This window comes from Panthera uncia, assembly GCF_023721935.1.
Source record: "Panthera uncia isolate 11264 chromosome C1 unlocalized genomic scaffold, Puncia_PCG_1.0 HiC_scaffold_4, whole genome shotgun sequence".
NCBI lineage: Eukaryota > Metazoa > Chordata > Mammalia > Carnivora > Felidae > Panthera > Panthera uncia.
In genome coordinates this window covers 42567550-42594783 of record NW_026057585.1, presented here as the reverse complement: position 1 = coordinate 42594783, position 27234 = coordinate 42567550, and the positions used below count along the sequence as shown (strand labels likewise).

The window sequence follows — 27234 nt, the reverse complement described above, 5'->3', positions numbered from 1 at the left end:
TCTCCCTCTCCCTCTCCCTCTCCCTCTCCCTCTCCCTCTCCCTCTCCACCCCCCCAAAAATAAATAAATAAATAAACAAACAGACATTTAAAAAGTTGTTAAAACTCTTGTACTATTTGCATGGCAAGAGAGAGTTTCAATGAAGTCAAATCAGTACAAGAAAAGAAGTCTCATAATTGCTATACAAAGTAAACATAAACATCTGGTGTATTTGAAGAGTAGAAGGTAGTTTATGATTTTATCAAGAGTAGTCTCAGCTTGTAGAAGCACATTAGCAAGCACTTGCCTTATATTTTAGTACCAGATTATTTATCATTAATGCCATTAAGTTTGTCACAATTGGCTATTTTTTTAAAGTTGTTATCTGATGAAGTTTTATAGAAAGTGAACATGATACAAATTACAGCGATTAAAACATCATTGTATATAATTCTGAATCTTTAAGAATTGATATTTCATTTTTCAAATTTAGGTTCATATTTTGGAAACAAAAGATCTAATGCAGAAAACATATTTGCATCAAATTTTACTTTTGGTACAAGCTCATCTTCTGCACGAGATAGTAATTATCCTCAAATACTAAAAACTCCATTGTCTGCTGGAAATCCCCAGAGATCAGGTTATAAAAGTTGGACACCACAAATGGGATATTCAGGTAAAATGAGTGGAATGTTGACCTAGAAGACCTTTTGAAACTTTTAAGATTTATAAGTTAGGGTAGTTAAATTCATTTGAAGTTATTTGTAATTGATATGGATGACTGAAAAAAACACATCAGTTTACATCTATCCATAATTTGAGGTTAAGTTAATGCTACTTAGTTTCTGATATTATTTGTTAATATATCCAGGTCTGCATTATTTTAACTATTCTGACAAAAAGTAAATGAAGGAGAAAACTCTCTCTTATACATGATGTTTATTTAAATTCAGAAATTGATCCTGCTAGTACACCCTGTGGGTTTTTTTATACTTAAATTTTAGTTTTTATATAAATCTACTAGATTTTCTTGAGGGGAAAATGGATGAACTAATTTCTTCATGTGTAAGCATTCTCTAAGGTACATTCAGTGAAATTGCTTGGATATAGTGTTTGTGAATGTATACATTTACAAGATAATGACGAATTGTTTTTCTAAGTACTTCTACCAGGGTACACTATTACTGGCAGTGTATAAGAGTTCTTGTAAATTTACATCCTCTCCAACATTTTGTATTGTCAGACTTAATATTTACCAGTCCAGCAGTTGTAAGATACAACCTAATTGTAGTTTGAGTTGGCATCTTCCTGGTTATCAATGAGGCTGATTCCCTTTTTTTTTTTTAAGTTTATTTATTTATTTTGAGAGAGAAGAGAGAACATGCATGCTGAACGGGCAGAGAGAGAAAGAGAGAATCCCAAGTGGGCTAGTGCCCTATGTGGGCTTGAACTCACAAACCTCTAGATGGTGATCTGAGCTGAAGTCAAGAGTTGAACACTTAACTGAATGAGCCACCCAGGCACCCGAGGCTGGTTACATTTTGTTGCTTTTTGACCATCTAGCTTTCATTTTTTGTAAAATGACTGTTTGTGTGTTTTTCCCATTTTTCTTTACTTTTATTTTCTAGATTTGTAGAAATTCCTTATATATTCTAAATATATATTCAGAGTACATATTCTTTTTGATGAGTACATTTATTGGGTATATCTTCCCTAGGTTTGTGACTTCTCTTCTTTCCTCCTTTTTTTATGATGTTCTTTGATGAACAGAAGTTCTTAATTTTATACATTAGTAAACATTTTGTCTCCACTTGTAAATGTCTTTTACAGTTGTAAATATGTATAGTTTATATGTCTATTAGGTCATCTTTTTTTTTTTTTAAGCTCTATGCCCAGCGTGGGGCTTGAACTCATGACCCTGAGGTTAAGAGTTTCATGCTCTACTGACTGAGACAGCTAAGTGCCCCTATTAGGTTATTTCTTTAATTGTGTTAAGTCTGTATTACTAAAGACTTTTGTAGGGGTATATTAAAATCTCCCATTATGATTGTGGACTTGTCTATTTTCTCTAGTAGTTCTGTTAATATTTTGTTTTGCCTATTTTGAAGCTATTTCATTATTTTTTACAATTTCTTTTGAGAGAGAGAGTGCATGCACACAGGCATACAAGCAGAGGAAGAGCAGAGAGAGAGAGAGAGAGAGAGAGAGAGAGAAAGAGAGAGAGAGAGAATCCTAAGCATTAGGGCAAAACCAGACATGGGGCTCCAACCATAAGATCATGACCTGAGCTGAGATCAAGAGTCAGTCACTTAACCAACCAAGGGGTGCCTGGGTGCCTCAGTCAGTTAAGTGTCCGTCCCACTTTGACTCAAGTTCCTGAATTGGGCTGGCTCAGTGCTGATGGTGCAGAGCCCGCTTGGGATTCTCTCTTTCTCCCTCTCACGCTGCCCCTTCCCCTCCCCCGCACGTGCTCTCTTTCTCTCAAAATAAATAAATAAACTTAAAAAAAAAAAAAGTCAGACACTTAACCATCTGGGCCACCCAGGCACTCAGAAGCTATTTTAATAGGAGCATGAAAATTTAGCATTGTTCTATCTTAGTATTAAAAGATTCTCTTCAGGGGCGCCTGGGTGGCGCAGTCGGTTAAGCGTCCGACTTCAGCCAGGTCACGATCTCGCGGTCTGTGAGTTCGAGCCCCGCGTCAGGCTCTGGGCTGATGGCTCGGAGCCTGGAGCCTGTTTCCGATTCTGTGTCTCCCTCTCTCTCTGCCCCTCCCCGTTCATGCTCTGTCTCTCTCTGTCCCAAAAATAAATAAAAAACGTTGAAAAAAAAAAAAAAAAGATTCTCTTCATCTATAGATACAGTTTTTGCCTTAAAAGTTTTATTTTGTCTGCTATTAATTTGGCAGTTCCTTTTGGTTAGTATTTATAGGGTGTGCGTGTGTATATATATACACACATATATGTATATATGTGTATATATGTATATATGTGTGTATATGTATATATATGTATATACATATGTGTATATACATATATGTGTATACATATGTATATATATGTATATATATATATGTGTGTGTGTATATGTGTATATATATTTATTTATTTATTTTTTACTTCCAAACTTTTACCCTTAGGCCTTTTACATGGTATTTCCTATGCTTAGAAACTCTTTCTTCTCTTCTTCATATAGTCAACTCTTATTTATTCCTCAAGTCTAAGCTTAAATGTTATTCCTTTCAGAAAGCTTTCTGCAATCCTGTAAGATTAGCTTGAGGCTCCCTGCTATGTGCTGCCATTTAACTTTGCATTTTACTAATAGTATGGGTATTTTAATTATCTTTTTTCTCTATAGCACTATGAAGGCAGAGACTATAGCAATCTGGATCCAATCTGAAGATAGAACCATATGGTGATTTAAACAAGGGAGATTTAATATAAAGAATTATTAAATTATAATAAAAGAATCACTATAGGTTATAAGAAAACTCTGTTAGGTGCCCTAGGGCTGAGAGGAGGCCCAAGAGGTCATACTTGGAAGCAGGCCCTTTCCAGGAGCCATTTCCAAGTCTGAAGTATAGATCTCCTTGGAGAAGGTGATATTGAACCTATTGAATAGCAGAGGATACAGATTGGCCAGGAAAAGCTGGTTTACTGTCCCACTGGGGAGTGGTGCTATATAGGGCATTTAATGTTTATCTCTTCTGTTGGCAGGTTAGGTACTGACAGTGTGGTTGACCAGGTCAGCCTTGTTAAGAGGAAGTTCATGATGTTGAGCCCATGCATATCTTTGACACCATGGCTGCTTTGTTCAGAAGTCTATTAAAGAAGCACTGGGGTGGCTGGGAAAAGAGGCTAATTGAAGTCCATAGAGTTTATCATTGTCTACCTGATAATTGAGAGTCTTAATTATCTAGGGCATCTAGTAGATGCCCTTTAGTGGGCATTCACATGAAACACAAATATTTTCAGAGTTTATGCCCATTTAAAGAGGCCCATCTGCATACATTTCCCCCAGATTTCCTTGACATTATCTTCCAATCTTGTTTCTTCCAGGTCCCTGACTGCCCAGCTAGATCATTACCAACTGCTTATGAATGAGTCTAAATGTATACTTCTGGTACCTCATTCCAGACATGGTAGACAACCAAATGTACTCCTCAAAGTTCTGCTCATATGAAAGATCAAAATGAACAAACAGCTAAAAAAAAATTAGAATAAAATAATAATGCATATCAACTGTCTCAGTGAAAGAGGAGTTTCATAGCAAAAAAGCAATGGAGAAATTATTAAGGAAAAGATTATACAAAAGCAGAAATCTTTGAGATACCAAATCAAGATTGGTAGCAAGTATAAATCATTGTAATTGATTTATAAAATTCTCATAAATGAAAAACATTAAAATTTAGTAAAAACTCTATAAGGACAAATATCTCAAAATAAAATATAGATGGGTACGTGGGTGGCTCGGTTAAGCCTCCGACTTTGGCTCAGGTCATGATCTCACAGTTTGTGGGTTTGAGCCCCATGTCCGGCTCTGTGCTGACAGCTCAGAGCCTGGAACCTGCTTCAGATTCTGTGTCTCCCTAACTCTTACCCCTCCCCTGCTAGTGTTCTTTCTCTCTCAAAAATGAGTAAACATTAAAAAAAAATTTGTTTTAATTTAATTTTATTTATTTTTTTAATGTTTATTTTATTATTTTTGAGACAGAGAGAGACAGAGCATGAACAGGGGAGGGGCAGAGAGAGAAAGGGAGACACAGAATCGGAAGCAGGCTCCAGGCTCTGAGCCATCAGCCCAGAGCCCGACGCGGGGCTCGAACTCACGGACCGCGAGATCGTGACCTGAGCCGAAGTCGGACGCTTAACCGACTGAGCCACCCAGGCGCCCCCAAATTTTTTTTTAATTTTAAAAAAGGAGTTAAGAAACTTCAGAATTAAGAAAAAAGAGAGAGAATTTCTTTAAAAAATAGAAAACAAATGGATATATTAAGTTATGTTCAATTTTGATAGTAATTTTCAAAAATACAAATTTAGTATCAGTCCATTAAATTACCCAATATTACTACTACTACTACTAATCCATTTCAGAAGTTAAGAATGGTAAATATACAGTAAAATTGGTTTATCTCATATACTACTGATGGAATTGGGGGAAAAAAATCAGTATAGGGGCACCTGGCTGACTTGGTTGGTAAAGCATGTTGCTCTTGATTTCAGGGTTGTGGGTTTGAGCCCCACATTAAGTGTAGAGATTACTTAAATAAACTTAAAAAAAAGTCGGTACAATTCTGAAAGAAATCTGACAATATATAGGAGATCCTTAACAAATGGTGGTTTTCCTTTGTTCCAGTGATTGACTTCTAAGGATCCATTTTAAGGAAATAATAAGAGCTTTAGGGACTAGGATGCTAATTATATCAGCATGACAGTGTAAGCATTCTTTTAGAAGTTTAAGGGAGGTATCTTCTGAGTGTACTGAATTTTCACTGGAAGTTAGTATTTATTTTCCAATTAAAAATAGGAAGGTCATATTTTATTGCAGAACTTAAAATGATTTCATAGATCTAATATAAACTTGATCATAATGTATAAGCTGGCTTTCAGTTCAAGATCTAGACACAATAAATTTTTTAATCAACTCTTAAGTTAACCACTGACTCTGATAACATAAATGGATAATTTTGTAGACATTGTAATAGAAGGGTAGAAAAGAATCTAGGTCAGGAAGGGATAAGAGGGGGAAAAGGGTCTATTGAAAGATTGACAAGGAAATCAAAGGTAAATTTGTTTTTTGACAATAAAATTTTACACATTTTTTTCATCCATGGATAATGTCCCATATTTAAGTAATTTCATATGCTTTCCAAAAAGTCCCTTCTATGTTATTGCATTTAATTCTTATAACAACTTTGTGAAAAAGGTTTGGTATTTCTGGTTTGCAGATGAAGAAATGGTAGCTTTATTATGGTTAAACAACTTACCTAAATATTCATTGTTTGGAAGGCATAGATTTCAAAATCTGTAATATATGTAAAGGTTAGGAGCATCAGATTTGGAGCCGGGCTGCCTGTGTGCAAATTCTGACACTACTAGTTCCATCCATGCATCAGTTTCTTTATATGTAAATGTAGTAAATAATGATATCTATTTGATAGAATTGTGACAATTAGATTAATTAATCCAAATAAAGAATTTAGAGTAGTCTTGACACATTAATAAAGTATCCAACATTACACATTTAATACACAATACATATAATTGGAGTTTATAGTTGTATAATATTTTATTTTTATAAAATGCATTCATATATATATAATCCCATTTGATTCTTTCAGCTAGCTCTTGAGTTGGGCAGGGCAGTTATTACATTATGCCTTGTAATTTTTGATTATTTATTATGAAATAATTTGCTCAAATTCATATAGCTTTTAGACGACAGAGTAGGATAAATAGTCTAGGTTTTCTGATCCCAAATTCAGTGTTCCTTCATAACTTCATTCCAATAAATGCAACATAAGACAATATATAACTTATTTCTTATTTTGAAGTTTTGGCAAAATACTTTTGAGAGTTAACATTTTTATTTGGTCTGGATGTGAAAAGTTGTTTTTGATGAGGAACAAAAGGTTATTTCCTTGGATATTAATAACTGTGTCCTAAACTTGGTGCTTGGAATCTTCCGAGGAAAGAATGAGAAAGTACTACTATTAATGCTTATACATTTTCTTTTTACAAAATTTTTAACAGCTACATCCTCATCTGCAGTATCAATACACTCCCCATCAGTTATTGTAGCTGTTGTAGAAGGGAGAGGACTTGCCAGAGGTGAAATAGGAATGGCAAGTATTGATTTAAAAAGCCCACAAATTATATTGTCTCAGTTTGCAGACAACACAACATATGCGAAGGTAGGTATTAAACTCTTAGAAAGTGGTTGACTTACTCAGCAGCACGCACATTTTCAAGTCACTGCTTTCCCAATTAGTTTACTTTTTCATGGAATAAAGGTAATTTACAATGTGCCAATGTAGGTTACTCTGAGTTAAAATTGTTTTACACCTGATTTTAATTTTTAGAATGTATTTTGTCCTAAAAATAATGTGCTTTGCTGTTACTTGAACATTTCAAATTACTGTTAGTTTCTAAAATTAACATCTTCAAATTAATAATTCCTGGTCTCATTCCCAAGACTGTATATTAGTAATGCCATCTCCAAAGGGTTGTTTCCACTGGACAGTATTTGAATTTTATTTTCCAGAGTTCCGGGAAATGGGTCTTTGAGGTCAGTCATAATTTAACCTCTTCTTGCCTTCACTTCCTATCACTTATCATTAATTTGGGCCACTGGCCTATTGTCATGGGAATTTCTGTCCCTTCCAGGTGGAAGTCATCTGCTTCTAATCTCTATATTCTAAAAAGTTATTTGACCCAATTACTATTATTGAAATATATATATATATACACATATATATATATATATACACACACACAATGTTATTTTCAGCATTTTATTCCTCTTTTTTCCTTTTCCTAATTCCTCTTTATGGTTTTTCTTTTTAAAATTTTTTTTTTCAACGTTTTTTATTTATTTTTGGGACAGAGAGAGACAGAGCATGAACGGGGGAGGGGCAGAGAGAGAGGGAGACACAGAATCGGAAACAGGCTCCAGGCTCCGAGCCATCAGCCCAGAGCCTGACGCGGGGCTCGAACTCACGGACCGCGAGATCGTGACCTGGCTGAAGTCGGATGCTTAACCGACTGCGCCACCCAGGCGCCCCTCTTTATGGTTTTTCAATACATAGGTTTCCTTTTCCTACCAGTAATTAATTTTTTAATATACCTGACAGCCTAAATGATTCTAGTACTGCATGCTAACTATCGCTGGGTATTTCACATTTTTATGCAGTTTTAAAAAATAGGAAAAAAAGCTTTTTTAAAAATAGGGATGTTTGGCAGATTAAGAATTTCTGTGTCTAGAATGGTTCTAAGAAATGCAACTATATTATGAAAAGAATAAGTTGTAACACAGGTATTTCTCTTCGGTGTTTCTATACTGCTTAACTTCTAAGCTGTACCAGTGTGATTATATTGATTAAATCACCATAGTTACACTATTGAATGTATGTTTTTTATGGAGATAGATAAAATAGCGAGTAGAAAAATTTATTTTAAAACATCTTATTTTAGGAATATATATTTGATAAGTTCAAATTAATTTTTTAGTTTAGAGCTGTTACAAATTATTGTGACTTAAAATATAGCCTATGTTTATGATATTTTATATTTGTAGTTATATAGAAATGCTTAATATATCATTATTAGATATATGTTTTTTAACTGAAATATATAATTAGAACAGCTGTAATTTTGTGTAACTATGTATTATTTTAAGTACTTATCTCTAAGAAAAAGTATGTCACTTGTTTGGTTTTAGAGAATACCAAGCTTACATTTAAGAAATTATTTATTCAAATGATTTTAGGTGATCACTAAACTCAAAATTCTATCGCCTTTGGAAATAATAATGTCAAATACTGCTTGTGTTGTGGGGAATTCAACTAAGTTGTTTACTCTGATCACAGAAAATTTCAAGGTAAATGATTTTTATTCTCAATAGTAACACTCAAGGTCTTATTTATTTATTTATTTATTTATTTATAATGTTTATTTATTTTTGAGACCGAGAGAGATAGATCATGAGCAGGGGAGGGGCAGAGAGAGGGAGACAGAATCTGAAGGAGGCTCTGGGCTCTGAGCTGTCAGCACAGAGCCCAATGTGGGGCTCGAACCCACAAGCCGTGAGATCATGACCTGAACCGAAGTCGGATGCTTAACTGACTGAGCCACCCAGGCACCCCAAGGTCTTTATTTAAAATCCATTCTATAATGGCATTCTGGCGAACAATAATTTGAGTAACTTTATATTTACCCTAAAATACTAACTACAAGTCCTAAGCTAAGGGACTATTAATGCATAAAATAAAAAAATGACAGGACATCCACTTACTTGATTTGGCACCCTTGATCTACTTAAAAATTTTTTTTAATGTTTATTTATTTTTGAGAGACAGAGGCAGAGCCTAAGTGAGGGAGGGTCAGAGAGAGAGAGAGAGGGAGACACAGAATTTGAAGCAGGCTCTAGGCTCTGAGCACAGGGCCCCACATGGGACTCACACCCCTGAACCGCGAGATCATGACTTGAGCCCAACTTGGACACTCAACTGACTGAACCACCCGGGCGCCCCTTGATCTACTTTAAACAAAAGGGAAAATATTTCAGATAATGAAGTTTTCAGAGTATATAGAAAGTAGATCCTTAGAGGAAAAACAAAACAAAACAAAACTGAATTTCCTTAGGTAGAGCTTTGTGGAAACTAGTTATTGTGCTGCCAGACTAGTTGAAATTGAGGTTCTTATTCTAGGGAATAGCACTATCAGCAAGTACTTTTCCTTTTAGAGAATTTGATCTGTATTACAGAATTGTTTCAGCTTCCCCTGGTAGCATGTACTCCTCACAGTTAGCCTACTGCTCTAAGCCTCCATCTGTGGGACTGTGACAGATAAGTGCTCGGAAACTTTATCCAGCGAATGTTCTCCCTCTAAGCCAGAACGTCTCCGACATGCAGTTTATCTCTTTCCTCTAGCAAATGTTTTGTGGAATGGGGGTTGTAGTTCCCTAATCAAGTAGGTAGCATTGCAGTTGGAATAACACCTCAGGAGTGCAAATTATTTTCAGACTATACTGTACTTTGTTATGTCTATAGCCTTATCTTTAACACATTTGGCATCAAGCTGTGATTTAGATTCCAGTGTAGTTGTTAATATATTCAGCATCTGCAGTCATTTAAGTTTTCTTGTCATGCTCTTAGAGATCCTGTGTAGCTCAGCTGTCTTTGACTTATTGCGAGAAATGGCCCCTATTATAAATCTGTTCTTTCTATTATACAGATCTCTTTACCTGTTATCTCTTTTATTCATTACTTCAAACTTCTTTTCATCACCTCTATTTATATATACTTTTCTAACTTTTGTTATTTTGCTCTGCTTAAGCATTCCAGGTTTTTGGGTTGTTAAGTAACAGAAATTCAACTTATACTAGCTTAAGTAAAAAAAAAAGGGGGTGGGTGGGAATTTATTGATTTATGTAACTGAGAACCCAAATGAATGATTGGATAGATCTTATCCCATACTCCCATCCTTACCACGATTTTTTTTTTAAGAACACTAAATCATACTTTAATCCTGTTGAAGGAAATTTGTGCTAAAATTACCTTGGGATGACATGTTTTTAAGAATATACGTGGTATAAAGGTATAAAGCAACCAGCTTTGGGATGATTTGGACTGTCAGCCTGCAGTCACTTGGGCAACACAGGCATTACATTTTTGACATTTAGTTATCCCCACTTGCAAAACAGAAATCACAGTTACTATCATATAATTAGCTTCACATTGTCAACATTGTTCAGAACATTTTGAAGAATTTTGCTAAAACAGAGAACACAGGCTATCTCCATAGCTTATTTAAGCCTTTTCCTATAAGCTTTTATTATGTTGCAAAAAATATATATACTAGTACAATTCAAAGTTTTGCCAATTAACTGGTCCTATCATATTATAATTAAAATATGTAATTCAGAAATATTTTTTTTTAATTTTATTTTTTATTTTTTAAAGTTTACATCCAAATTAGTTAGCATTTAGTGCAACAATGATTTCAGGATTAGATTCCTTACTGCCCCTTACTCATTTAGCCTATCCCCCCTCCCACAACCCCTCCCGTAACCCTCAGATTGTTCTCCATATTTATGAGTCTCTTCTGTTTTGTCCCCCTCCCTGTTTTTATATTATTTTTGTTTCCCTTCCCTTATGTTCATCTGTTTTGTCTCTTAAAGTCCTCATATGAGTGAAGTCATATGATTTTTGTCTTTCTCTAATTTCACTTAGCATAATACCCTCCAGTTCCATCCACGTAGTTGCAAATGGCAAGATTTCATTCTTTTTGATTGCTGAGTAATACTCCATTGTATATATATATATACCACATCTTCTTTATCCATTCATCCATCGATGGACATTTGGGCTCTTTCCATACTTTGGCTATTGTTGATAGTGCTGCTATAAACATGGGGGTGGGTGCATGTGTCCCTTCGAAACAGCACACCTGTATCCCGTGGATAAATGCCTAATAGTGCAATTGCTGGCTCGTAGGGTAGTTTTATTTTTGTTTTTTTGAGGAACCTCCATACTATTTCCCAGAGTGGCTGTACCAGCTTGCATTCCCAACCATTTTTTTTTTAATTGTAGACAGATTACCTCTGTGAGTTTTGAGATGATTATGATGGCTCCAGATTGATGTCATCTCAGCTTAGCCAACTCAGAGAAAAAAATATATTCTTTCTTCCGGTGTCCATATATAAATTCCAGGGAAGGACCCCAATAGGTCCTACTTTATTCGCATTCCCACATGTTAGACTAATCACTATTTCTCAGGGTAGAAGCACTGTGATTGATTAATTTCTGGTCATTTGCTTTCTGTGGGGCACAGAGCACTGTAATTGACAGTCCTACCAAAACCACATGGAATGTAAGATAGATGAGCCCTTCAAAGGCAAAAACAACATACATTTACCACACTTGAGATATAGGATAGTATGGCAGAGTGCTTACAAATAGAGGAGTCAGACTGTGCTTGTTTCAGATCTTGACTCTGAGTGACCATGTGCAAGTTGAGTGACCATGTGCAAGTTAAGTTACTTTTTTTTTTCATCAATAAAATAGGGGCAATAATCTACCTTTTAGAGAATTGGTATTTTATGTAAGGTAACTAGAGAAATGACCTCATTGATAAGTTTACTTTTGGGAAAAGTCCTAAAGAGGTGAGAGAGAGAGAACCACAGAAGTATTTGGGGTAAAAGTATTAACTTTTTCAGTATATTTTTCAATATCATCATCATCATTATCATACTTACCATAAAAATTATTTCATTAAATGAGAAGCAATATGAAGTGGAAGGACTTTGTAGGCAGAGAAATCTAGTTTCATCTCTGGCATATATCAAATGTATGGTGTTAGAAAAGCTACTTTTTAGAATTTATTTTTAAGACAATTATAGTTAATACAAGACTTATGTCAAAGAGTATTGTGAAGACTAGCTGAAATAACTTAAAACAATCTTGGTGCATAACAAATTCCCTACCTCCTCATTTTTTTCCCTGTCTTCTAGCTCTTTCATAGTCCATTGTTATTATGTTACCTTTCTTACTTATTATCTTTATTCAGAGTAGGTAAACCTTTTACTCTACAACTCCATGCTTTTTTTCCTACTCTTTTTAAAAAGTTCTTTTCTCTCCTTTTCTTTATTCTAAATAAATTCATCCCATGTAGGTAGCATCTCCTAGATTTGGTGGCTGGAATTGGTGTTTTCAGTCTCAGCAACTAATATATTAAAAGGATCTACTCTCTCTAATTATGTTAGAGTATGTAAGACTGAAAGTAAAACCTGGGTGGTGATGCTGCTGTAGAATAAAATTAGTAGAAGGCAGAGATTCTCATGTTTATTTTTTATTGTACCCATCATCTTCAGTTATATGTCATATGAGTATGGTCTAATAAGAGCTATAGATTACTATAATTCACTTAGCAAAACAGTCACTTTTTTTCGTAAATAAGAAAATGTCCTATTTAACTCTGGAAGATAATAAATAATAAAAAATAAACTTTATATGGTATTTATCCGTGTGCCTACATGTATTTAGGAAAGCAGTTTTGGGCAAATGCATGAAACTTAAACTTTATTTTGAAATTAAAACTTCTTTTCAGAACGTTAATTTTACTACTATCCAAAGGAAATACTTCAATGAAACAAAAGGACTAGAGTACATTGAACAGCTATGCATAGCAGAATTTAGTACTGTCCTAATGGAGGTTCAGTCCAAGTAAGTTATGACTCAAGAAAAGTAATAAATCTCTAGTTTGGGTTCCATGAGAGCAAGGTCTTTTACCTTTTTTGTTCTCTGCTGTATCCTTAGAAAAGTCTGGCTTATAATACATACTCAGTAATTACTAAAATAGTAAAATACTTAACTAAAATTTATACACAAGGCATATCTTGGTAACTTAATTTGTATTGAATTTCTCCAAATAAGTCATAATCTGTGGCCATTATGGTTGCTGCTCACTTTACTTTGGAGTGAAATGCTCAAGTAGCTACCGTAACCTAGAAATGTGAGACATAGAGCTGTGTTCCTATAACTTTGTACTCCTCAGAGACTCAGCTAAGACAGGGAATGATATTTTTAGGAAGGATATTTTTTAGAACATATTAAATAGATACTTTCTTTGAGCCAGGTTAGACTAGTTGTTCACTCAGTTAATCACAGTGGCTCCCCTCACCAAGATCATCACAGTTTTCTATATATTAGAACTTCCTAATTCTACCTTTAAAGCTGTCAGACATTTTCAGCATTATTTAAATTCTTAGAATGGTACATCAGAAATTGACACACAATTGAATATTGTCTTCTAACACATGATTTATTGGAGTCCTTAGGTGTCAGACTTCAGAAAATTGTCTATTTTTATCAACTCTTATGTTTTAGAGGTTGTTTAGCTAGTTTTCAAAAGTAACACTTGGTGTGTTTTTTCCCTTTGAATTTAAGCAATGCTATGCAATTATTTATAATTTTCCTAATATTGAGGTGAAATAAATGTTTTATAGCAATAATTTTTATTTATTGTGAAGATTTATTTATTGTAAATTTTTATTTATTGTATAGTGATGTATCTTTGGTCACCTTTCAGGTATTACTGTCTTGCAGCTGTTGCAGCTTTATTAAAATATGTTGAATTTATTCAAAATTCAGTTTATGCACCAAAATCGCTGAAGATTTGTTTCCAGGGTAGTGAACAGACAGCCATGATAGATTCATCATCAGCCCAAAACCTTGAATTACTAATTAATAATCAAGACTGTAGGTAAGATCATCCAATTTTTTTCTTAAAAAATATATCAGTGTATTTTATTATGTCCTATTTTTCTATGAATAGTTACTTTACATTTTGAAAAATTGTAGAAATATTGAATAAACATATTTTTAATCATTGTACCATTGTTGCTGAACTGCTCAGATGTTTCACTAAGTCAGATTTTAGAAAGATATTTGTATGAAACAACAAAAAAACAATCCATTTCAAAACTAGGCAAAGGACTTGAATGGACATTTCTCCAAAGAAGATATACAAATGGCCAATAAGCACATGAGAAGATAATAAGTATCACTAGTCACGAGAGAAATGCAAATCAAAACTGCAATTGCTACTTCCCAGCCATTAAGAGGTCATTATCAAGTAAATGGAAAAAAATGTTTGCCAGGATGTGGACAAATTAGAACCCTGGTACATTTATGATGCGAATATCAAATGGTACAGTCACTTTGGGAAATAGTATGGTTGTTCCTCAAAAAGTTAAATATAGAACTACTGTATGATCCAGCATTCCACTTCTAAGTATATAGCAAAAAAATTGAAAGCAGAGACTCAGATACTTGCATACAAATGTTCATAGCAGCATTATTCACAGTAGCCAAAAGGTGGAAATGAACCAAATGTCTAACAATGAGTGACTGACTAGATAAATGGAATAAGATATATAGATAATGTATAATGGAATATCATTCAGCCTTAAAAATGGGTCAAATTCTGATACATGCCACAAGATATATGGATTGTGAACACATTGTACTAAGTGAAATAAGCCAAACACAAAAGGAAAAATATTTTATAATTCCACTTAGGTACCTAGACTAGGCAAATCAACAGAGACAGAAAGGGAAAAATTATCAGGGACTGGGGACAGTTGAGAATGGGTAGTTACTATTTGGTGGATTCAGTTTCTGCTTGGGATGATGAAAAAGTTCTGGAAATGGGGAGTGGAAGTGGTTGTACAATACTGTGGGTATATTCAATGACACTGAATTGTGTGCTTAAAATGATTAAAATATAAAATTTATGTTGTGTGTTTTACCACAATGAAAAGAAGATACTGTATCCAGAATACCACAAAGTTGGAATAATGAGCTTTAGAAGCATCAAGTACAGGAAATTTAAGGGTCTGTGTAATTATTTGAGAAGATAAAAATAGTTGATCAACTGGGTCTATGGTATATGACTAGATTGCTGGTTTTATTGGTTTATTATTAACTTTATTTAGAGTACCAGGAATACTGATGGTGAGCATGAGAGACAGAGAGAGAGAGGTGTGCAGACAGACACAGTGTTTATAGATTTCATAGTGGGGTACTTAAAATAGAATTAAAATGTTAATAGAAAATAACATAATCAACATGTGATGGTGTAGTGGGGATGTATTAACATGGGTTCAATTTGGTACAAATAATTAATGAGCCATGGTTTTTCTCCTTGAGGAATTACAATCTAGAGGAGACACATAGACGGCATTATTAGCACATACTAAGTATGGTGATAAAAGTTTGCATAAAAATGATGCCTTTCTCATAGCAGAGAGAGAGAGTTAATTGGGCTTGGGTTAAGGGTTAAAGGAAAGTAATTAGGAAAGGCTTTCTAGAGGAGATAATACACAAGGTAAGTTTTGAAATATAAATGGGAGTTACCCAGATGAAGAAATAGAAAAGATGGTATGACAGTGAAAAACAAAGTCTTGAAAGCATGATTTTCAATGGAATAATATGCTATGTACAAGGAAACAGTATTACGAGTTGGTAAAGTACAGGCTGGGAGTAAGTAAGCTTGAAGTAGTTAAATCTAAGCTTCTGGTAATTAAATATAACATCAGTCATCAATGAAAGGGATAAACTTAAAATGATTATGAATTTTAATATTAAGAGTATTGATGGGAATAAAGAGCACTTTAGACAGGTAAAACCTTAAGGTGCTCAGTGCCAGTTTAGAGCCATAGTTGTTTAAATATCTCTGTCATTTTGTATATTCTTATCTTGGCTTCACTTTCCGTTATGTGAAATTGTCAGACATTATTTGCTGTTGTAAACTTAGAAACATAGGCTAATTTTGTTAATTATTTATATTCTAATTCTTTTTTTTTAAATTTTTTTAACATTTTATTTATTTTTGAGACAGAGAGAGAGAGAGCATGAACAGGGGAGGGTCAGAGAAAGAGGGAAACACAGAATCCGAAACAGGCTCCAGGCTCTGAGCTGTCAGCACAGAGCCCGACGCGGGGCTCGAACCCACCGACCACGAGATCATGACCTGAGCCGAAGTCGGACGCTCAACCAACTGAGCCACCCAGGCGCCCCTATATTCTAATTCTTAAGAGTAGTTTAGATCTATCCAGGAACTGTTGATACAACTTTTAGTAAGAGTGGTACTGTATATACTACTTTTAATTATCAGTATGGTGGTCTCAGTACCTTTGCAGTTCCATTGATTATTGATGGTCTAAATTTACAGCCTTAAAGAATATATAGTTAATTTAGTTATTATTTCTTTTCAGCTTAGTGAATAAGTAATATTTTTCCTCTTGCTACTTAAAAAAGGATTAAAATAATATCTAGAAAAATTTCTCTGTTACTTTCTGTTACAATAACAGTAAATAGTCAATAACGCTGGTAATTATTACAAAATGTTTTATACTTTGTCACATTTCATAGTTCATCATTATTTATCATTATCATTGTCAAACATTGCTTGAGTTCCTGCTGTATATTAAGTGACAGGATATTTGACCTCTGGGAGGTCACATTATAGTTGAAAAGGAGAAATTGAGGTTTTTTTCACAGACTTGAGCCAAAGAATATCAGGTTAAAAGATAGATATTCTACCTCCTGAGCTATCTGAATAGCTCTAATGCTTTTATAGGCTGGTAACCTGTTCAGTTTCACCCTTCAATTTCTATAGCAAATGGCAGGTTTGGGTGTGCTGCTCACTTCCTTTTTTCCTGCAGAAGGCCAGTTCTCAAAAAGTTGAAAAAAAAAAAAAGTGCCTGTGCTGAAACCCCCAATCCTATTCCACCAGGACTTGGTTTGAGTAGTTCTCTAAAAATTTGTTTAAATTGATATACCAGGGGCGCCTGGCTGGTTGGTATAGCATACAACTCTTGATCTCAGGGTTGTGAGTTCGCCCCCATGTTGGGGGGTAAAGTTTACTTAAAAAAAATACAGATATACCAAAAATCTACTAAGACTAAGAGTCATTCTAGTTTTCTCTCCCTTTTCAACTCATATTCAACCCAGATTCAATCCACTACTAAATCCCCTTGAGTCAGCCTTTAGAATACATACCAATTCTGGATCACATCTTAACCACTTCCAAGGCTACAACCCTAACCCATACCTCTATCATTTTAGCCTGGACTATTGTAATAGCCCCTAACTTGTTTCTCTGCCTTCTTTTTACCCTCCTACACTTAGTCTATTCTTGATCTAGTGGACAGACTGTGATCCTTTAGGAGTCAGATCTTGGAACTGTCCTGCTAAAAATCTTCCAGTGGCTCCCATTACATTTTTACGATGTCTTTACCAGTCTTTACCATGGCATACAAGGACTTATATGTCCTGACCTCTATCAACTTCTTTATCTCCCTCCATTCTTACTTTTACTTGCAGATTCCCACCAATCCTGATCTTCTTTTTGGTTCTGGAGCCAGAAAGGATTGCTGGGCTTAAATTAGTGTTCTGATGGCCCTTTTTAACTGATAACTCTTTTCTTGTTATTTACTTATTTGGAAACCTTGGACAAGTTACTTAATTTCTTTGTGCTTCGTTCCTTATCTTGTAAAATGTAAATATAACATCTACCTCGTAGTGGTTATTAGAATTAAATAAGTTGATATATGCAAAGTGCTTGGAACAATGCCTGGCACATGCTTAGTGTTCAGTATATGTTACCTGTTGTCAGCATCATCCCCATCCCATCATCATCTTTGCAAGGATACCTTTTGAATTCAACTATCAAATACACATATAGGTCTTTCTCAACGAACTTAACTAAAGTAACCTTCCTGGTCATTCTCTATACAATCCTGTTTTGGTTGTTGGTTTGCTTAACGCTTTTCTGTACCTGAAATTCTTTTCTTCTCTTTTACTTGTAGTTTTCTTCTTAAGTTAGAACAAAGTGATTATATTAAATATACATTTTTTTTCAGTGTGAAATTACTGATATCTTTCTATTATTGATGGAATGTCATGGGCTAGAACATTTTATATTAGTCTGAATATTATAGCTGACCTATGAGAAAATTCATTAAATGCAAGAAGATATGTCTATCCTTTGTTAATGAAAGCATGGTTCATTGATAGTGTACTTGGAAGCTTATTCAAAATATATATTCTCAGGCCTCATCTCAGACTTACTGAATTAGAATTCCCCATGTGATTTGTATGCACCTGAAAGTTTGAGAATCACTACTTTAGATGACAGGATTATTTAGAAAGTTAAATGGTAACTTTTATTTGGATTTTTCCTGTATAATTAATGAAATTTTCCTAATTTGTGTTTTCAAAGGAATAATCACACACTCTTTGGTGTTCTAAATTACACTAAGACTCCTGGAGGAAGTAGAAGACTTCGTTCTAATATATTAGAACCTTTAGTTGATATTGAAACCATTAACATGAGATTAGATTGTGTTCAAGAGCTACTTCAAGATGAAGAACTCTTCTTTGGACTTCAGTCAGGTAAATTAATATAATCTAATTTTATGAATACAAATTAATAAATACATTGTCTTCTTATGAGAATACTAGTCATATTGGATTAAGGTTCACCCTAATAACCTTATCTTAACTTGATTATATCTATAAAGATCCAATTTCCAAATAAGGTCACATTCAGATACCAGGGTTTAGGACTTCAAAATATCTTTTTGGGGGACACAATTCAAGCCCGATAACATAAGGTAAGAGAATTGCTTTTTGCACCTGGCTATTTGTTCACTCATAGGGAAGTACAGTTCTCTTCTTTTAATTTTTTTTTTTTCAACGTTTATTTTATTTTTGGGACAGAGAGAGACAGAGCATGAACGGGGGAGGGACAGAGAGAGAGGGAGACACAGAATCGGAAACAGGCTCCAGGCTCTGAGCCATCAGCCCAGAGCCTGACACGGGGCTCGAACTCACGGACCGTGAGATCGTGACCTGGCTGAAGTCGGACGCTTAACCGACTGCGCCACCCAGGCGCCCCCTACAGTTCTCTTCTTAAATCTATGGGTGGGGGCATCTGGGTGGCTCAGTCAGTTGAACATCCAACTGTTGGTTTTAGCTCAGGTCATGAACCCAGGTTTGTGGGATCAAGCCCCATGTCAGGACAGCACAGAACCTGCTTGGGATTCTCTCTCTGTCTCTCTCTCTCTCTGTCTCTCTCTTGATCCCCCTCTCCCTCTTTCTACCTCCACCCCCCACTGCCCTCCTTGTGCTCTCTCTCTCTCTCTCTAAAAAAAAAAAAAAAAAAAAATGTGTGGGCGAAAGGAGAATATATATGTACTGCTCCCAGTCCAATTCCTGGTTCCTAGCAGCTTGATCGGTCTTTCATACACCCACCATCCTAGCCATGCCACCTGGTGTTCTGGTAGTCTAAACTCAAGTGATACATGAAAATCTAGAAGGCATTGGGAAAATGCTACAACCCCAAGATCAAGAATTACATGTTCTACCAACTGAGTCAGCCAAGTACCCCATGTGTAAATTTTTAAAGAAATAAGTTTCAGAGCTAAAAAAAGAAGGAAAATACAAAGAAGTATGAAGAAAATTACTATAAAGAAAGGCAGTAATTCAATAAGGAGAGATATTTAGTAGTATCATCTTAATTGGAGTTCAAATAGAACTAATATGTGTCCATTAAACTTAACAATGGTGAACCTGTGGATGACTCTCTTAGGCTGGGTTCTTCAGAAGGAGATCCTGATATGAGGATTGATGTGAATATGATTTATTAATAAGAATGTGCTTGTAAGAGAAAACAGGAAAGGAGAAAAAGACAGGGAAGGGGAGAAAAGCCAAGCAAAAGTATAATTTCAGGCAACATCCTAAATAAGGTAACTTCAACTGATACTTCTGGACATTAAGTTGCATTTAGGGTTTTCAGAGTGGGGCTTTCACACTCCCACTTCATTTAGTGACTTAAGGAGTGCAGGGCGCTTTTGGCCCTCTGCTTGAGAGCAAAGTGCTGTAACAGTCTAGGGGCAGGACTCCAAAAAGACTCCAGGTGTGGGCCAGCAGAAGCAAAAGCCACGCAGAGCAAGACAAGGGGTACACAGAAAGAAAGATAAAAGAGACCCAAGAGGATCTTGACAAAGAACCAGGAATATCTACTACAGTAACCTTGACTAGAGGAATCTCCAGAAACAAGACTGCAGCAGATTGAAATGTAGTTAAGAGAAGATAGCGAGTGTGGAAAATTTGTCTTTCAACAAGTTAGCCTATAAATTAGAAGAAGAGAAAGATAAGGTGAGCAGAGGGGAAGGAAGAGGGAGAGAGAGAGAGAGAGAGAACCCCAAGCTCCATGCTAAACGTGGAGCCTGACACAGGGCTCGTGGAGCCTGACACAGGGCTCAATCCCATAATTCTGGGATCATGATCTGAGCCAAAATCAAGGTTTTATAATTGGTTTTATAATTATCATTCACATGACAGTCATGACTTCCAAATGTACATTTCATGCCCAGACATCGCTACAGACTTTTAGCCCCATATATCTTATTGTCTACTGAACACTTATTAGATCTTTCTCAATCATTTCAAATTCATTGTGTCCAAACTGTGCCATCCTCCTTTCTAAATCATTCTTCCTTATTTCAGTGAAGAGTTATACATCCAGCCTCTCTACCACGACAGATACCAGGAAGTCATTCTTAACTCTTCTCTTCCCTGAAATCAATCATCAAATTCTGCAAAGTCTCCTTCCTATATATCTTTTGAATGCCTTGGCTTCTATTCCCAGTGCTGCAGCTCCAGCCTGGGCTACCATTTATATATTTTTTGATTTATTGTAACAGCCTTGTGTTTGAGCTCTCTCCTCCAGTATTTCTTTTTATAGTCTCTTCTCTATACTGCAGCCTGAATGAGATTTTGAAAATATAATTCTTAGCATATTACTCTGTTTTGATTTTTATTGTTGGTATAACAAATTACCACAAATTTAGTGGCGTATAATAACATGAATTTATTTTCTTAGAGTTCTGGAAGTCAGAAATCAGTTCTGTTGGGCTAAAATCAATTAGCAGTTCACATTCCTTCTGGAGGTTCTATGGGCCAATCTGTTTCCTTACCTTTTCCAGTTTCTGGAGGCTGTATACTATTCCTTGGTTCATTGGACTTTCTCCATCTTAAAAGCCATAGGTATAGTATCTTTTCTACTTTCTGACCTCTGCTTCTGTCCTTGTATCTTCTTTTTCTAACTGATCCTACTGCCTCTGTCTTATAAGGATTCTTGTGATTACTTAAGGACCAATAAAAATCCAGAATAATCTATTTCAAGATGCTTAACTTAATTCCATCTTCAAAGTTTTGTTTACTAGGTAACATATTTGCGCATTCCAACAATTAGGATATGGACATCTTTGGGGGTACCACATAACCCACTTACATAAAATTATTCAATCTCTTCTCATTACTTTTGGTATAAAGTCCAGACTCTTCTATATGACTTTTCCCCTGTCATCTCCCACAGCATCTCTTGCTACTCCTCATTTTGCATTCTGCCTTTTAGTATAATTGACCTTTTTTAGTTACTTGAACAGATCCTCTCTCATGGTTCAAGCTTGGTACTCTGTACTCTTTGCCTAGAATTTTCCTTCTCCATAGCTTGCGACCTCTCCTCCCCAGGCAATCCTTAGCTAACTACAGTTCATCTTTTACCATTCCAGTTTAGATGTCACTTATGCTAGAAGCCTCTCTGACTCCTCAAGTCTGTGCTAGGCATTTTTTCTACATCTCGTTATGTGGTATCTTATTTTGTCACTTACCTTACTGGATTGTAAGTGCATGTTTTATTGGAGGATTCCCATGAGAGGCTAGGATATAACAGGTGTTAATATTTGTTAAACTATTGATTTATTGTTGAACTTGTTGAAAATTGTATTCTGTTGTTTCCAAGATTGTGTTTTATAGGATATTAATGAAAAACTTGAATTTTCTTTGTTTGAAACTTTAATTTTGATATATTTTAAACTTTAATTTTTTTTACTATTTCTAAAAAACTTTTTAAATGTTTATTTATTTATTTTGAGAGAGAAAGAGCTCAAGCAGGAAGGGGCAGAGAGAGAGAGGGGGAGAGAGAATCCCAAGCAGACTCTGCACTGTCAGCACAGAGCCTGATGCAACGCTTGAACTCACAAACTGAGATCATGACCTGAGCCAAAATCAAGAGTCGGATGCTTAACTGACTGAACCACGTAGGGGCCCTAAGCTTTATAATTTCTTATACCTGAAAGTTTTAAAATTTGCATCTACATGTGTAAAACACTTCTATGCTTTCTATATCTTGACAGTTTATAATTTATCTTAACATACAGTAAAGTATGGGAGCAAGAACAGAGACAGAGCAAGGTGGGAAGATAGTTTTGTTTGTTTGTTTTTGTTTATTTTTGAGAGAGAGAGAGAGAGAGAGACAGAGTGTGAATGGGGGGAGGGGCAGAGAGAGGGAGACACACAATCCAGAGCAGGCTTCAGGCTCTGAATTGTCAGCACACAGCCCAAAGTGGAGCTCAAACTCACCAACCAGGAGATCGTGACCTGAGCCGAAGTCAGACACTTAACTGACTGAACCACCCAAGTGCCCGGGAGGGTATTTTTTATACTTTATTAAAATAGGAGAATCTGAATCTCATTAAAACAACAATGACCTAGTACTTACTTTATTTAGGCATTTTATAGGTATTAGGGATAAAAACATGGAGGATTAAGCTATAAGTTTCTGTCCTCAAGGATCTTATATTCCTGTTAGAGGAGGAGAATTCTAAATAAATAATTGATACAATGCAATCAATGCAATAATAATTGAGTATTATTTTATGGGAATACAGAAGAGTGAGCTGGGATAAAGACAGAATCCAGGATCCAAAGATAATACTTCAGTTCTATGTTAAAGGAATGGGTAGGATTTTGACAAGAGAGGCCTAGAAATGGTAATTAAGACAAAGGAAACATACCCGTGCGAGGTATGCTGATGCACATAGGGCAACAAAAATGTTTTTGTGGATGTAGTGGCGGGGAGAAATATCTGCTATTGGCTGTGATCTTGAGCGGTCATTACTTTCTAGGGTACACTTGCTTTTCTAGGAACTGGGGGAAGATAGAGTTACCATAAGCTTCTGCAGTTATATTTGCAGTTGATATGAAAGAGTTTGATGTGTTTAAGGCATGGCCGGTGGTTACTTACAATTTGAAGCCTTGAGGAATAGCAGGAAATGAGGATTGGGGCTAGCTTATGAAGGGCGTTTATGTAATGCTAAGAAATTTGGTGTTTTTTTTTTTCCTGCAAGTAGTAGGGAGCTGATGATTCTGAACCAGGAGAGTAATATGACCAAACCTTTATTTTAGAAACATTACCCTGGTTGTTATGGTAGATGTAGGGAAGGGAAGAAGAAAAGACCAAAAAAGAAAAAGGCCAATCCATATGAGGGTTTAAGAGTCTGATTAGTGGAATCACATGTAAAATGTCATAATAGTATTATGTTTTATTGAACAGTAATAACAGTAGCATGCTCAGTCTATTTACTCTTACTTCTTAAACATAGTTTTAACATAAGTAATTAGAAGCAGCAGATTAGAAAGGGTCAGAGTTCTAGAGGTAGGCAACTGAAAACTATCACAAGATACCTGACAACTTGAACAGGAAGAAAGCAATGTACAGTTTTTGTCTTTTTGTTTTCTTTAAGTGTAACAGGTTGGAGCCACTTTGTGAAAGTATCAATAATAAGTCTACACAAAAGCTCTGAGGTCATATGTTTCAGTGATGACAATAATCATGAGTTATTAAGAAAGAGTTACTATAGTTCACTGTATTTTGAGTATGAGGAAATGAGTTCATTAAAAAGTCTGTATGTTAAATGGCAAGGTTTAAAAAAAACTGGAGATATTTAAAAGGGATAGATTACAGTTATCATACAGTTACTTTTATAGAATATTTTAAGCTGGAAAGTGAGTTGAAAAAAGCAAAAGAACAGTTTTGAGCTCGGGTATGTGCAAGGAACTTTACACATATTATCTCCTTTAATCCTCACAACAACCATAGGAGGTAGATGTTACAATCCACATTTTAAAAATAAGAACAACCAAAGTTCAGAGAAGGTAGGTAAATTCTGTTTAGGTGACATGGTTAGTGGTTGAACTGAGTTTTTAAACAAACTAATCTTAAGTATCAGGAAGAAAAGTTAGAGATCAAAAAGGTGAAAAGAAATTTATAATTAGCATCTAAAAGCCAGAGAAGTGTAGTTTTTCCAGAGAAGTGTAGTTTTTAGAAGGAAAGGGTAATCAATAGTGTCAGATTTGAAGATGGATTATAAATTTTATTATAATAAATATAAATTTTATTATAATAAAATTAAGAAAAGGTCATTAGAATTTATTGTTTTATTCCTGACATGTAAGATAGGTAAAGACAATTAAAACACATAATGTATGTAGGTAGAACTGTTCTGTTTTATTATTTGAGGATAATACTTTATATAAATACTTTATATTTTGAACTGTAACACAAAGTTTTTTTTTAATTTTTTTTTGTTGTTGATTACAATTTTATTTATAATACCAAGATATGGAAACAACCTAAGTGTCAACGGATGTTGGATAAAGAACATGTGATAGATAGATAGATAGATAGATAGATAGAAAGACACATATAGATATAGATATAGTTATGGATATAGACAGACATAGATATACAGTTGGCCCTTGAATAACATGGGGGTTAGGGGCACTGACTCCCTGCACAGTCAAAAATCTGTGTAACACAAAGTTTAAATGCACATGTTTCTTGTTTCAGTTATATCAAGATTTCTTGATACAGAGCAGCTTCTTTCTGTTTTAGTCCAGATTCCAAAGCAAGACACGGTATGTATCTGTGTATATATTATATATTATGTTACTATATTTTATGTGATATAACTTGTCTTAATGTGATATAATAATAAAAAAGTATCAAAATGTTTTGGAGGGCACCTGGGTGGCTCAGTGGGTATCTGACTGTTTGATATTGGCTTAGGTTGTGATCTTGTAGCGTGTTTTCTCTGTCGTAAGATTGAGCCCTGTGTCTAGCTCTGTGCTGAACATGGAGTGTGCTTGGAATTCTCTCTCTACCTCTGTCTCTGCCCCTCTCCCACTTGCTCCCCTTCTTTCTCTCAAAATAAATAAACCAACTTAAAAAAAAAAGTTTTGGAAAAGTACTTCATTATTAATATCTGGAGCATGTTTATGCCTTTTTAAAGGAAACATTTTTTCTTAATTTTCTATTATATGTTATAGTAAAATTAAGATTCTTAGTTGGAGAATTGGCATATTTTCATTAAGTATTAGTTTTATATATAATTTTTTTAAAACTTAGATTATAATATTTAATAAATAACTAGATAAAATTTATATTAGATCCAAAGAGATAGGTGCTTCTTAAAAGTGAACATTATGTGAAGTTTGATTAGCCTTCAAATATGCTTAAACTTTAAGATGAAACATCTTTGAATATTTACAGATTTAAATACTTAGTGCTTATAGGCACATCCTGTAAGGAAAATCATATATGGTTTTTATTCTTCTGTTAAGGTGAACAGAAAAATATTTACTTTAATGAAATACATGCATATTTTTTCTCATATGCTTTAAAAAGAAAAGGATCTTGTACATCAGTAGAGTTTGATTTAAAATTGATTAATTTGCAAATCCACTGAAATCTAATTAATCTATGTTTCAGGAGTCTTTCCATATTGTAGAGATAACCTCTTTAGGTTCATTTATAATAAAAACATTATCTGATGGATGGAAATGTTTTGGCTGTTGGCCAGGCACAGAATAAGAAGTTTCCTTAAGTAGTTGAAATACCTTATAATTTAATATATACAACTGGGAAGTAACCTAAAACAACTGATGTCTGGAACCAAATTAGTTACATTCATAACAGGAGTTTGGAAGCTTTCCCTCCTCTTTAACTTTCTGGTACAGTTTGTGTAGAACTGGTATTATTTCTACCTTAAATGTTTGGTAGAGGTCACAAATGAAGCCATTAGAACAGGGACTTTTTTTTTCTAGGAAGGTTTTTGACTGTAAAGTCAACTTCTTAAATAGATATGGTGCTATTCAGGTTACCTGTTTCTTGTATGAGCTTTGGTAGATTGTGTCTTTCAAAGAATTTGTCATTTCACCCAACTTGTTGAATGTATTGGCATTAACGTTGTTCATAACCTCCTTACTTGTACATAACCTCCTTGTACATAACCTCCTTACTTCATAACCCTCATTATGTTGTTCAATAACCTCCTTACTGTCCTTTTTATATTTCTAAAGTTTGCATGATATACCTCTCTTATTCTTTATTTTTTGAAGTTTATTTATTTTGAGGGAGAGAGCACGCGTGCAGGTGAGCAGGGGAGGGCAGAGAGAGAGGGTGAGAGAGAATTCTAAGCAGGCTCCTTGCTGTTGGTGCAGAGGCCAAGGAGGGGTCAGATTTCATGAACTGTGAGATCACAACCTGAGCCGAAATCAGTAGTATGAGGCTCAACCAACTGAACCACCCAGGTGCTCCCCCTCACTTATTCTTGATGTTGGTAATTGAATATTCTCTTTTTCCTTGGTTTTTTAAAGTTTATTTATTTTGAGAGAGAGAGTGAGCAACCAAGTATGCACATGCATGCAAGCAGGGGAGGAGCAGAGAGAGGGCAAGAGAGAATCCCGAATAGGTTTCACACTGTCAGTGCAGAGCCCAAGAAGGAGCTGGATCTCATGAACTGTGAGATCATGACTTGAGCCAAAATCAAGAGTTGGTTGCTTAACCAACTGAGCAACCCAGGTGCTTCTCTCTTTTTTGTTAGTCATTCTGACTAGAGGTTATCAAATTTATTGGTCTTCTCAAGAAACCATTGTTTGATTTAATTGATTTCTTTTTCATGTTCTCCATTTCATGGATTTCTGCTTTTATCAGTCTTTTTTTTTTTATTGAATATTTATTTATTTGTTATTTTTTCCCTTACAAGTTTTTAATTTTCAATTCCAGTTAACATACAGTGTAACATTAATTTTGGGTGTGAAATTTAGTGATTTAACACTTG

The 27234-nt window shown here is 34.9% G+C and overlaps 1 protein-coding gene across 1 annotated transcript in view; it reads left to right on the top strand.

The window, feature by feature from the left end:
• Positions 1–27234, top strand: part of MSH4 (mutS homolog 4) — a 96841-nt gene that overhangs the window by 2805 nt on the left and 66802 nt on the right. Inside the window, exons 2-8 of the mRNA XM_049616994.1 lie at positions 473–655; positions 6732–6892; positions 8467–8577; positions 12807–12922; positions 13788–13961; positions 18486–18658; positions 24963–25030. Of these exons, the coding sequence (XP_049472951.1) occupies positions 473–655; positions 6732–6892; positions 8467–8577; positions 12807–12922; positions 13788–13961; positions 18486–18658; positions 24963–25030 (986 nt within the window). The remainder of the gene's footprint in view (positions 1–472; positions 656–6731; positions 6893–8466; positions 8578–12806; positions 12923–13787; positions 13962–18485; positions 18659–24962; positions 25031–27234) is intronic.